General features: G+C 34.5%; 1 protein-coding gene across 1 annotated transcript; it reads right to left on the reverse strand.

The window, feature by feature from the left end:
- Positions 1-1615: 1615 nt before the first annotated feature.
- On the reverse strand, positions 1616-13951 carry LOC138697699 (E3 ubiquitin-protein ligase MARCHF5). Its single transcript, XM_069823172.1, has 7 exons — positions 13748-13951; positions 13239-13468; positions 9838-9952; positions 9334-9464; positions 6489-6679; positions 3643-3799; positions 1616-1900 (listed from the first exon to the last, which is right to left on the reverse strand). The coding sequence occupies exons 2-7, from the start codon at positions 13410-13412 to the stop codon at positions 1736-1738; spliced, it is 933 nt and encodes a 310-aa protein (XP_069679273.1). The 5' UTR covers positions 13413-13468; positions 13748-13951; the 3' UTR covers positions 1616-1735.
- Positions 13952-14903: the final 952 nt, after the last annotated feature.

The following is a 14903-nucleotide window of genomic DNA, read 5'->3' on the forward strand; positions in this document are numbered from 1 at the left end:
TGAAGTGCAAGACAGAGGAAGCTTTTGTTTATTGAAAAGTTTTTTTTGCTAATATTGGTCAAAATATTCGTCTTCTAGTCGGAAATTACAAAATAAAAATTGTAGAAAATTTAATTATTCCAATCACGTCAGACTCATTTTTCTAGCAACAACAATGACAATCTATGACAAACCAAAGTGAACCATGAAGTGGGATGTGTGATAAATGTCAAGTAACAACAAAATTACAAAGAGTAACAATTACACAAACACAAAGAAACATTACATCATTACGGTTTTTTACTGAACAATCCATTTAAACAAAAGAAACTTCTAAGGGGATATAAAACCATACAATAACAGGAGCAATGGTGGAATACAACATTTTAATATTGGAGAAAACATATCCCACACAAATCTCGTAGAATAACTTGGAAATCAAATCCAGTCCCTTTTGGTTAAGAAGTTATCAACTAACTAAAATATCATTAAGACCTGAAAGAGAGTTGTTTTAGAAAGTGAATCATAATAAACTACAGTTTTAAATGGTGAAACTCGTACTACCACGTCTATGTATCGAAATGATAAAATGAATGGTAAACAAATACTGTAGTGGAATGCTTGAATAGATTAATAATCCACCTGAGAATTGTCTAATCAGTAACAATGTGTTGACCTGAAATGATTAACTTAGTTAAATCTTCTTAAAATCAACAAACATGTTTTATATGATAATTGAGAATTACACGAGATCCTTTTTACTGATTAACGATGTTCTTCGTTGATTTTTCAGTCTGCAACATCCAATACTTCACTACTGAAAGTGTTTTGATATTCTCATTTTAGACAGGTTTGACTCTTATACTAGAACAATCAAAAGCGTATAATTAATTCTCTCTCAGTAACAAAGTTTAAACACCTATATTTTTAAATGTTTGCTGAAGACGTAAAAGGTTTTACTGTGGTAAGACAAAGAAAAATATGTAATGAAAATTTTCATAAATAATATTCAAATATCACTGAAAGTTTAACCAGTAATTATCCTATAATATTGTTTTCACTTATATCAAAGTAATATTTGATTTTGGATAACTGAACTGGTGTGCCGTTGCAACACAATATCACTCAGGAAACTTATAAATATTATAGCTTTTACAATTTTAGGTACATTAAAAATTAATGCATTTCAAAAAAACTTAAAACTTAGCTTAATTTACTATGTACAGTTGGAAAAATAGCAGATTTAATGATGTCATGAGTATACTAATATATAATTCTTATACAAACATAGCTTCAAAGCCAATTTCAGAAGCGAAGTGGAATTCCTAACAAATTGTAGTTCGTCCAAAATATGAAAATGTTCTTGAAAATTCAACGGTTTCCTACACTAATATTACAAAGAGGAAATATAATATGCTTCCATCCTTTATGCTGCAGTTCATAAAGTAGGTAGGATGTATTGAATGTATTAAGATACATCAATACAAACCTACTTGAATTATCTACAGATATGAAAAACAACTCATTCTTTAACCTGATTTGTATATTACATATTTTTTATATACACGAGGACTTTAGATCCAAAAAAGATAATTATAGGTGATTGTTGAGGTCATTTAAAATAAAATTACGAAACTGTTAATAAAAGAAAGGTTTTTTATGTACACTTATCAGTAATCCTGTCAGTAACACTTCCTTGCATGCATGCAAATTATTGCGAGTCTATCACACAACCGTTTCAATATTATTTCCCAGATCACTGGCTAGGTGGAGCTGTTCCTACATTAGTATCAGGATTGTTGTAAGCATTGATATTCGAGTCTGTATAGTCTAGGATTTTCCGCCGACACTGACGAACATACTGTTGCTGTTTATGGTAGATTTTCAGAGCTCCTTTGATAGTGATGAATGCAACACCGCCCTAAAAACATAAACAAAATGGTTACTAATGTTAATGGAAAGTACTATAGCTCTGTTAGTGGTATGCAGTGGTCTATGATATAGGGTATGACAGTGAAATTTTGAAAATAAAACAATACTTGGTGATAAGCAGTGCTCAAAATGAAAATTTGCAAGTTTTTATATTTTAAAAGAAAACATATATACAAAACACAGAGACATACAGGTATTATAATAAAATATTACTTTATGTAGTGCATAAGCCTACCATACAATCTCGTTTTCTCTCAACTTAATATGAGCAAATATGGGTGATTTTCATTGCTGGACCCCGGACTCATTTCACTGGCATTATCACCTTCATCTCATTTAGATGCTAAATAACCTAAGATGTTGCTAAAGGGTCGTAAAATAACCTACTAAAAAAAAAAAACATACAATCTCAGACAATTGGCCATGATGTATTTCTTTACTGAATTACCTTGAAATCACACAGGTTATTTAACGTCTGAATGAAATTAAGGTGATAATACCGGTGAAATGAGTCCAAGATCCAGCACTGATAGTTACCCAGCATTTGTTCATAGTGAGTTGAGGGAAAATCCTGGAAAAAACCTCAACCAGGTAACTTGCCCCAACTGGGATTCGAACCTGGACCACCTGTATACAGTAAGGGCTACTTCTTAAATGGAAAAATAAAATCTCTGGCCTTTCTTAGACTGGATCACATTGTGAGTTTCAGATTTCAAATAAAGACTCAGTAATGAATAATTTCGAGGGAAAAATTGTTCCAGGGCCGGGTATCGAACCCGGGACCTTTGGTTAAACGTACCAATGCTCTCCCAACTGAGCTACCCGGGAACTCTACCCGACACAGATCCAATTTTTCCCTCTATTTCCACAGACCTCAAAGTGGGCTGACAACCGTCAAGCAACCAACATTGAGAGCACCCTAACTCTGTGTGACTTAAATTGTGGTTTTCTGTTACGTACAGTGACGTGTATTATGCAAATCAAGCTTTCAGGTATAACTCTCTGTAAAGTTAATTTGAATAATTTCGAGGGAAAAATTGTTCCGGGCCCGAAATTATTCAAATTAACTTTACAGGGAGTTATATCTGAAAGCTTGATTTGCAAGACTCAGTAATGTTCTATTAAAAAATTCTATTACAATTAGATTTTTGAAAAGGAGCAAATAATTAAGGTTTAAAGTCTTAAGGATTATCACGATTGGTTTAAACATGCACTAAAACAAGACGTAAGTGCAAGTTTGAACCAATAAATTATTGAGATTTGCGATAGATCAATTAAGTTTAGGAAATTGTATATTTATTATGTAGAACTACATTTGTATATAGATCTTTTGTTAAATTATAAGTTTTGTACTTTTGTGAACATCCATCCACCCATCCACCCACCCACCCACCCACCCACCCACCCACCCACCCACCCATCCATCCATCCATCCATCCATCCATCAAAAAATTCATGTGAATGATTTGTGAATAAACTCACTTCTAGATATTGAATATGAACAAAATCTATTTAACAGTTCAAGAGAAATCGTTATTTACAGAAAGACAGCAATGCCTAAAACTACCAGTTTAAGGGATGTTGAAAAAGTTTATTTCTAATTCAATTTTTTACAACATTACAATACTTTATCAATGAAAAAATAAAAACAAATGAAGTTAAATATCCAAGCTGATTAATAAGTGTACAAAGATGTTAAATATAATACCTCGCATACTAAGGATTACTTACCAATAAAGTTCTCTGGAGATTGGAAGGAACAGAATCGAAGAACAATTTTCCAAATAGAGTTGCCACTGTGGGTAACAAAAGAGCACTGCATAAAACACGTGTAGCTGAAACAGGGTCTGATAATGGTGGCACATCCACACTGGTTCGCCGCTCCTCCCTGTAAATAATTTGTAATGTTACTATCTTTCTGTGTAACTACTCAACTATACTTCACACAGGAAATTACTGTATATGACTGGCTGAAGTGCTGCAAAATTCATTATGTCGGACAGGGGTGTGCTGGCAATAGTTTAGCAAACAGCTCGTAAATAAAAAAAAATAGAGAGAGTAGTGCGGCCAGCAGAGACATATGGAGTTGAGAAAGGGGGAAATAATAGTTAGTTTACAATAATAATATAGTAATACCAATAATAATAATAATGTAATTTTTTACTTTTAAAATAAAGGGGATTATTCCTGTGTTCGTTCATGGTCTGGAATTTAGGTTAAGTTTAGATTTAAGACCTCTCCTCGCACCATATTATCATAATCATCCTATCACATCATCAGGGTAATGTAACTCCGTCTTCCAGGCGCCCCAACCTCAGAAGTGGGTTACAACTAAGCACGGCCAGGAGAGAAGACCAGAAATGTCGAAAAGACAACCTGGTGGCATTGGATAAAAAAAAAAAACTTTTAAAATAAGTTCCAAACTGCCAATTCATTCACCGATGGATCAGCTCAGCTGTGGGATGCATTCAAGTGTCAGTAGTGAGACGATTTCTCAACCAGAATAGCACAAATGGGACAGTATACCATTCTTTCATAGGATTGCCGATAAATGAGAAACTGTAAGCGTACTTCTTTTACAACAAGCAATGTTATTTATTACACTGAACCCTGTTTCAACTTCCACACTGCTAATGGTGAATAGAATTCGCAATTTTTTTGGCTTTGGTTATAGTTAATGGCAAAAGGGTATTGTTCTTTTCTATAACATTATCCGCAAGAAACTAGCAAATCATAATAATTATAGAAAGTCTCCAACAAACAGTGCTAAGGTTGCTAAATTCCTATATTTTCAATCGATCGTTTCAGCAGAATGTAGAATAGCAGATGGTTAAATTAGAAAAGTGCATTTATTTTAATATTTCCTCCAGAGCTATTTCAACAAAGGGCTCGGAACAAATATACTAGGGCTGGATAAAAAGTAATGACAACAGTTCGATATTTCTGACATGGCTTTATTCACAGGGGTACAACATTTATGTACCTTCTATATAGTCGCCCTCCTTATTTATCACCTTTTTCCAATTGTTTGGAAGGCGTCGTACACCATCAGCGCGTCCATCTTTGTTGATGTTCCGTATTGACCACCCTATAGCAAGGATAAGTTCATCTCTGGTCTCTGTACTGGGTCCCTCGCAGTGGTTCTTTCAATTTGGTGGAAAGATCGTAATCGCATGGACTCATATCGGGTGAGTATGGTGGATGTTCCAGAATCTCCCATTGCCAGCGGCGCAAGAGGTCCTGGACAGCAGCAGCGGTGTAACTCCTTGCATTATCATGAAGAATGATGGGATTCTGTACCACCAAGTGTCGTCGTTTTCTCCTGAGGGCTGGACAAAGGTGGTGCTGCAGGAACCTGCAGTAGTAGTCCACGTTTGCCATCTGCCTTGGAGGTACAGCGTGGTACAGTATTACCCCATCAATGTCATACGCCACAATGAACATCACCTTCACAGCACTTTGTGTAGGCCTCACTTTCTTCGGACGAGAAGAACCTGGATGCTTCCATTCATTTGATTGACATTTCAAGTTTGGTTGGTTCATATGAGCAAGCCCATGTTTCGTCCATAGCGACGATTCGTCCAAGAAAGTCGTCATCTTTCCTTTGGTACCGGGCCAACAAGGCCTGTGCGACTGCATAGCGGTGCCATTGTTAAACCTAGGAAATTTCATGGGGTATCCAATGCCCTGTAATTTTGCAGTAACCCAGAATGTCTTGCAGAATGTGGAGCACAGTTTTGTGACATACTCCGACTTCCGCTGCTAACTCACATGCAGTCCATCGCGATCAGCATCCAACAGGGAAGCAAGGAATTGAACTGTACGGAGGTTGTCCTGAACAGCATCCCTGCCTTCCCAGAACCCTTTAACCAATCGTGCCACTATGTGATATGGCAATGCTGCATTGGCACATGCTTCATGCAATCCCTGAAAACATTCTTGTGCACTACGACCTCGTGTCACTTCAATTTTGATCCAGGAACGTTGCTCTAGTTTTGTAAACGTGGTCTTAGGGTGCTCGCACTATCCCTATGAAAGTCAACGTTCTACACACTGCAGTAGATTGACAGAGTACTGTTGCCGCTGGCTGAACTAACTCATCTAACAGTCCTTGTTCATGTCCACACAGCTGGCAGCTCTCGAACGCACCATTGTCATGTGACAGCAGTGTTGCCATAACTTTTTATCCAACCTATGTAAATATTTAACAAAGGGCTCATGTGAGCCCTTGCGGGCCCCCTCCAACACATCCCTGATACTGGTTAATTCACGAAGGTCATAACTTTAGGATACGATTTTTTAAGCAGTTCAGAATAAAGAGAAAGTGTACATCAACGTATGTTTAATTTCGAACAACTACGAAACTATGGTGGTTTGTTGATTTTTTAAGCCACATTTCCATTACTCTATATCACATTTAGACAGGAAATTTACAGTTTCTGTTCATAGACACACATGTATTCCTGTCAATGGTTACAGTCGATTTTCAAAAGTATTACACTCACCTTATTAAAAAAAATCATTAGCGTATTGTATTTAATACATACTAGACTGACAATATCAAATTATTGACTTACCCACATGAAGGAAACAGATGCTTTAGAAGTGGAACTTTGTAGGAGTTACGTCTCAAGAATGCAAGTACACTGTCTTCCCAGCGCACCATTTTTCCAAGAATAAGCATAATGGGGATTGTAGGCAATCCAACTAAAAGAACTAAAGGATCTGCCTGTTCCATTACTGATAAACCCTCTTTATGACCAACAACCTGTAAAAGAACGATTTGTTTCGTAAAAATTGCTCAAATTCCTAAGTTTTAGTAAGTTATTTGTGATATTAAATGGCTAAAACAAAGATATTGAATCAAATAAATTTTAATAACACCACTTCAATATTTTACAAAAAAAAAAAGTCTTTAATGAAGGCAATAACAGCAGATAGGAACTGTAACTTGTTTCAACTGAGATTTTCCCCAAAATTAAAAATGGTATCAGTCGAAGTATGACATACAGGTACATGTATCTCTTCTACAGTGAGATTAGTTGGGGATGCTCGAATTTTGCAGGAGCCGTTCCCTGCCAAGAGATAGCATGATTACCGGAAATAGTGTGTCCGCATTCTCGGCACGCACTGAGTTTTCGCTTTAGTTGTGTTGTGAGAAGTAAGTTAGCGGTGAAAATTGTAATCATAAAAGTTTAAGTTAAATTTAAAATGCTCTATGTAGGCTACTGTTGTAATGATTTATTCATTACATGAATGTACTTAAGGTATCTATACAATACATACAAACGGAAACGAAAATCTTGTGCGGCGACAAGATGAAAATTTTGGCAAAATTTCCAGTAAGATCTGTTTCAGCTGCCAGTACAATAAGAATATTTTATAAGAAGTTCATGCGGACAGGTTCGGTAAATGATGAAAACCTGAAAAGAGAACGCTGTGTTCTGTCAGAAGAGAAATTAGACGACATTGGTGAAAGATTGGAACACATCCCTCAAAAATCTTGTGAGAGTGACTGCAAATTTCATTAAAAGATGTCAAATGTGTGTTGCAACCTAGATCATGTATGTAACAGATAACTCATCGCTATGTTAAAATCAGCAGAAACTTGAAGAGAACAACCACCAGAATCGCCACCCATCTGCCGTAAACAAACACGAGATGGCAGTACAGTCGCTAATGCAATTTAAATGGGAATTATGACGTGACTCCTTATGTAACAACTAGATGGCAGCATAGTAAACCTGACAAAAATTGTTAACCTCAAAGCCTATAAGGCTGACCTATCTGGGTATATTTATGATCTAGGGTTGCAGTAAATGAAGGACATTTTGAGCAACAAATGTGAGCTTGGCAAGTACTATAACTTTTAAGCATTGTAACAGTAGGATTGTAGGTCTAAAAGTGCCGGAGATGCGCGCGTGTTTTTTCGCGGTAACCAACACATTGATAGCCGGGCTGGCTCGGAACGAAAACTCGAGTGTCTCCAACTAACCTCACTGCATAAAGATAAATATAAAAAAGAACACTTTAGGATCAGTTTCTGGTAAATCTCTGTCTTATGATGCTTTTACTAATTATATGGAGTGAAAGGGGCATAACTGCATTAATTTGTACTAGTAATAGATATCAATAAAACTAGTAGATATGTTCGAATAACCTTTACTCTATCCATACGATTATGGAAAAAAATTAGTTTCTATTCAGAGATTGGAAGCGGATATGTTGCAACAGCGCATTGCTTTGTTTACAGCTGCAGAAGTTAAAAGTCTAAAGTAGTAGTAATAAGCAACAGATATCCTTCTGCTTGCATCAAAAGGCCTTTCAGTATGGAGGTGATCAGTAACAGCTGATTTGTAGGTCAGCTTTCTAAAGACAAAGATTCATACATGCAATGTTATTTTTACAAATAAAGTAAACAGAACAGAATACTTAAAAATAATCTTACAATTCATAATGAAGAAACATAAGTAGGCTAATTCTCAACATTAAGATTTTATGAATAACAAAAAAAGAATAAAATTTATTAACATATCCATACTTTCATCTGAATTACTCGGAACTCGATTTCTACAGGCTGGAATCACAACATCCAGTCTCTAACACTCGTGTGACAGCAACAAACGTTCTCGGATTTGGTATTCTTCTATTAAGAAATCTCATCTGATACAGCCTTACTGATTCATGGGAATTGTCTTGATTCCCCATAAATTAAATGCATATCTAGGTACTCATGATTAACAAAATTTTGGCATTGTTCTTAACTGACTTCACCTTTAGAATTCTACGAAAACACTGGCATAAGATTTGCTAATGCTGAGGTACAGCATAAGAATGCAGATAAACAGTGTACACTTGCCGAGCAACCCTTAAGTGCAGCAATTCCAGATTTCCCTGAAGGTTCCGTCACACTGTAAATACATTTTTAACCAGTTAATTTTGTACATTATTACATAAATGAAGCATTTTTCGAAGAAATAAAAAGGAGTATTTTTTTCGGCTTGTTCTTTGCGTTAATATCTTACCACTCATACATCCCAATACTCAATAGTTTTACCATAAATGGGATTCAAATTTCAGACAATTCCCCCCCTCCCCCCCCCAGATAAACTGTTACTGTTATTCAAATACCAAAATGATGTTTGACTTTTTGGTTACTTACAATCTAAAGATTCTGTTCTTAAAATTAATGCAGTTATACACCTTTCACTCTCTATAGAAATTGCATTATTTCTCGAGCAAAAATTGTTACATTGCATGATTTGAATTTCAAATAATGAACAATAAAATTCGCCCTACACTTCAGTAGGTTTAAAAAAAAAAAAAAAAAAAAAAACAAGGAGGTGGACAAATGCATGGAAAGACAGTTTTTTTTTGCCATCAGAACTTCATTATAGACATATAAAATAGCACTATTCTTACCTGCATTACAGTTACTGCACCATACGTAACTGCAGTCCAATATATGGATCCAACAACTATTCCAGCAGCAACAAATGGACATACTTTATATATAGCGTTATCCACAGCATCCAACACAACAATCACCGGCCCTGATAAAAAGTATATATTGTTTTGGTTAGTTGAATAAGTTATATTAAAGAATCCATTGCACTATTATTTTTAATAATAATTTGCAATGCATATCAGAAATATAATAATGTATACAAAGAACTTATAGAACACTGAGTTGTGCCATTTCTTCATATATTAAGCATGAATAAAATTATTAATATTATTTTTTAGCCATACTAAATATACCACCAACTCAATATTATATATTATACTGCAATTTTTAATGACCCCAGTGAACAGGATACACTTCTTGTCCCTGTCCTCACCTTCCTGACGAAATAAATAAATAAAATAATAATAATGATAAACTAACATTATATCGTAATACACATAACCATATGTTTAACTTACCCATGTGAGGAAAAACAATAATATATTCTGTATTACACTGTGGACATGATACTTTTCCAGATGGGTTTCCTTTTTGTTTTTCATCCACCCATCGTTGAATACAGGCTTGATGTACCTGGAATAAAATTAATCAAATTAAGAGGTGAGAATAAAGTTCTTATGAAATTTATTGCATGCTAATTATAATATTGTTAATAGAGAAAAAATTTAATTCGAAAATCCATGTGCTGACCATATGCCCCATTTTGAATAACACTATCTCATTTCATAATATTGTCATCCCATTTTATTCTCTTTCCAATTCAAATACATTTTCAGTTTCATTCAAACTATAACGTTTACACTAAGATAACATCATCATCTTTAAGGAGACCGAGATGTTAAAAAAACATTTAGACTTCTACACATTGTATTAAACAATTCTGGAGCTAGGTACTGATATACATAATATGCATACTTTGTCATTTTTTTAAGTATTTTCTGGGTTTTAAATGAACGCTTGTATAAGGCAATGTTGTTGTTGTTTTCTAATGCTAGGCGTTTGACAATAAAGTCATTTGACCTCTTGCACTCAATATTTTTCAAAGATATTATCACGGCCAACCACTGAAGCACAGATTTTGAGGTGTTCCGAATCCATTTCTTGGTTTGAGTTGCACAATGGGCAGTTAGGGGACTGATATATTCCAATTCTATGCAGATGTTTGGCCAAACAATCATGGCCTGTTGCCAATCTGAATGCAGCTACAGACGATTTTCGTGGTAAATCGGGAATTAACTGTGGATTATGATGTAGAGAGTTCCATTTTTTCCCTTGAGATTATGTTATCAAATTTTGTTTGTTGAAGTCTAAGTATGTAAAGTTAATAAATCTTTTCACAGAGTAATACATAGATTTAGTAACAGGTCTGTAAGTAGCAGTGCTGCCTTTCTTTGCTAAAGCATCCGCATTCTCGTTTCCCAGGATTCCACAGTGGGATGGTATCCATTGGAATACAAGTCTTTTATTGAGTGATATTAATTGAGAGAGCATTTTAGTTATTTCTGCTGTTTGAGAGGAAGGTGTGTGTTTAGAGATGATTGATAGAATAGCTGCTTTGGAACCTGACAATATAACTGCATTCTTAAATTTATTGATGTGGCATAGAAGATTCCTGAGACTTTCACTTATTGCAATGATTTCTCCATCAAAACTTGTTGTTCCATACCCAAGAGATCTATAAAGTGAGAAGAGACAGCACGTAACACCTGCACCGGCACCTTGTTCTCTGGAGATCAAGGATCCGTCAGTGTATAAATGAAGCCAGTTTTGTGGAGGGTACCTAATATTAATTGTCTCTAAAGACAATTGTTTTAGTATTTAGTTTTAGTTTTAGTATAAGGCAATGTAATGTGTGTTGTGTCTTGAAATTCTTTTTTCTAAAAACAACATGGTTGAATTCTTTGCTCACCAGTATCTGTCATTATGCAATGCTACGTGGCCATTCAGATGAAACCAAGCCTCAATGGGTAAGAAAATCGATTGGGGAAAATTTTCGTTATTTACTTTTTCTAACATTCAATTACAAAAATTAAGTCTACAATCGTAATTTTGGGGTTGTAATTTCTGGTTAGATCAAGTATGCATAGATTTAGAAGAAAGCGTCTGTGATTGGGAAAGAATTCAATAGGAGGAATTGAAGCAAGACAGAACTTTGTGGAGGGGACTATGTTCTGAGGTGACCCACAACGTCTACTGATGATGATGATGATGATGATGATGTTGTTGTTGAATTCCTGAAAATTTCTGAAATTCTGTAGGGCTTTAATTACAACAATCTTGTCCCATATCTTGCATATGTTTTAGAAATTCCTGTCTTCTGTTTCAGAGACTTTGGAGAACTACATTCCAAGGTACCACTAGCTCTTATTTCATGAAGTTTTTTTCGTCAGTAAGTACATGGCCTTTTTGTCTGATTTGCCGCCCATTCAAAGGAGCATGGGGGAAACATAATCAAAGTCACAATTCTCTGAAGGGTGACATCATCTTTTAATTCAGTATATTACTGCAAAATTTATTGCTGTTTCTAATGAAAAAGTAGGAAAGCATGACTATCCATGGTGATAATTCACCTTTACCACTTTTGATAAGAAAAAACGCTAAAGTTAGCAATAATATACTGAATTAAATGATGACATCACCCTTATGAGAATTGACTGATTGTTTTTCCTCTGTACTCTTCAACTGTTTTGTTAAATCAACTAAATTTAATATTGTATTTTTACACAAAAAAAATTGACCTATCAGGAAATTTACGTCTAAATTTTTGCCTGGTTTGCCACACGACTTCTTTATTAATTTAGACCTGTTTATTGTACATGTATGTATGTTCCTCAAAGAATATCTGTTGCCCATTGTCACACAACAAATGGGAGAAATAAACTGGACTTAAGCATAGTCTAATTAAAAAGGATGTATATATTCCTGTTGTGTGTTTCTTAAAACACAGCCATCCCCCTTCTGCCGAGATATTACAGCAGTACACAGTGCCAATCTCTGGGTCAACAACAAGACAAGCAGCTGACATGCATTCCATCAAAGAAAGATTATTTTTAGAATAAAATTAAAATTGAAAGACCAAGTAGTTTTATATTAATCTCAAAGTGTAACTACAGATATTCTTTAGTAACAGTATCTGAATAAAATAAAACCTTTTCATTTTACTCCCTAGAAAAGTGATTTTAATAATAACTGCTCATAATTTAATTATCTGTCATTACATAATCATTTAGATTCAAACAATGACACGTTTCTTTTCTCATTATACGCAAAATTATAGTATTTAAGGTTAAGGAATAATGTTTTTATCAAGTTGAAATGTTACTAACAAAAGGAACAAAAACTAATAGCATAGTGATTTCAGAAACCTATCATTGTCCACTTTCAGTGGAAAGTACTGGTATTAAAAAAAATATTACCTACTTTACGTTGGTGAAAAGAAAAGTTTTGGAAACAGATCATCAATTATATCCAGATTGTAAAAGTAATCACCCTCATGTTTTAAAGCATAAACTACAGAACACATTACCTTTCTTCCCGTCTTTCTCCAAAATTCCAACCTTGTGCACACAAAAAAAATTATTGGCACTGAAAAGTGCCTTTTCGTACGGTAAGCATGATTATGCACATTCGACAAACACAGACAAAACAGTTTCTTTAAGTATTTTACGATAATTGTTGGCAGTGAGGTTATCGTATACTGAAATTTGCAATGTTACCGGTATAATTCAAACGTAAATCATGAAGCATGTTCAGATCACCTAACTTACAAGAGGAAATGTTAAGTAAACATATGCAAGAAGGATCTAGACCTATCCCTTAACCAGCAATATCAAAATAAATTAAATATGTATTGACAAACCCATTTTGTGGTTCCTCGACAGTTACAGGGTTGAACCCAAGGAGCTGTGATGTCGTCTTCATCAGTGGCAAAGCATACCCAACAGTGTCTTTTTGTGTCCTCTTCATTTCGATCACTACCATTTTCTACCTCATTGGCACTGATCTGTGATGAGCTCTGTTGACCATCTGCCATTTCAATATAGCACTACCAGATTAAGATCAGAAACAAGCCCAGAACTGATGTAACATCTGAAAGAGTAGATGTGTTCTAACCTAATTGTCTAACCAACATAGTGCAACAATTATTAATATGATGAAATAATACAAACTTACAATCCTTAACTTATTCATACATTTTAATAACATTTAAAACATTATTAATTCCTCAGGCAAGACATAGACTTCATTTAACAAATTAAAATAATATTAAATATGTGAAATACAAATTGTAGTTTCTCCAAACAAATCAACAATGACGACAGTTATCTGTATATTTTGACATTGTAACAAATAATTGTTTCACCCTACCTTGCTTAATGTTCGAGAAAAACAAACTTGAAACTATCAACTTTCGCCATGCGACAAAGCCTATTATAAAATATTCATTCACCCATGAATTTCTTTCAGCCAATTCCAACCTCCAACTACCAATGACGAATTACGCATACGTTGCATCCATAACCTCAAAACAAGTCAAAACCATTAAATATCCATGTATGGCAGTGTCGCCAACTGATATTTATGGAACTTATTTTACCGCCTAATCAAAATAATTAAAGTATCTCAAAGACGTTTGCTTTACTCTGATTGCTTATTATAATAATATGCAAGTAGAAACATACAATAATATAAAGATTGTTGCTACATTTATTATTAGAAATTAATGAAGATGAAACAAGGAACTTGTCACTTTATACACAGCTATAAGAAATGCTGTGACTAATTGCTAAGGAAAAGTTGAATCAAATAAAACAATAACTTAGGTAAGGTTGGATTTAAGGAACAAATAAATACTATCACACACAATGAGTACATGTATCCAATAAAATTAGATAATGGAGTAAGATGGACCATGTAATGACACAATGAAATAAGAGGAAATCAGAGGAGAAATAATTAAAACCATGAGTCACGAAGCTCTATGTTTCCATGATACCAAAAGTGACATCAGAGTAAACCATTCACTTAAAAAAATTACAATTTTTTGTCCTTATAGATCGAATATAGACATTTCACGACAAAAAAATACTGCAGAAAATTACAGAACACTGATGTTTAAAGTACATAAACGTGAAGAACTTCCATCTGATTTAACATCAATCAGTTCCACAAGCAAACCATACTGCCATGTCCACAGCATTATCTTTGGAATGAAAAATAGCAAATCAAATGGAATGGTGTTCCCAGAGCGTGCAAACAGAAAATTTCAGCTAAACTAAAGAAATCCTGAAAGAATATTTTGGATCCTCTGGGTTAGGAGTTTTTTTTAAAACACATCCACGTAAAAAAAGGAACCTTGTCACAATTTAAATGGTTGGATTGCTTTCTGAATATCAATAATACAGTAGTGTGCAAATTAATCCGAACAACGTAATTACTTATGCAAAAACACTCAAACGGGATAAAAAAAAAAAAAAGGATCTAAGACATACCTCAGTAATCTATGTGGCCTCCCTTGTTCCTA

This window comes from Periplaneta americana, chromosome 4, assembly GCF_040183065.1.
Source record: "Periplaneta americana isolate PAMFEO1 chromosome 4, P.americana_PAMFEO1_priV1, whole genome shotgun sequence".
NCBI lineage: Eukaryota > Metazoa > Arthropoda > Insecta > Blattodea > Blattidae > Periplaneta > Periplaneta americana.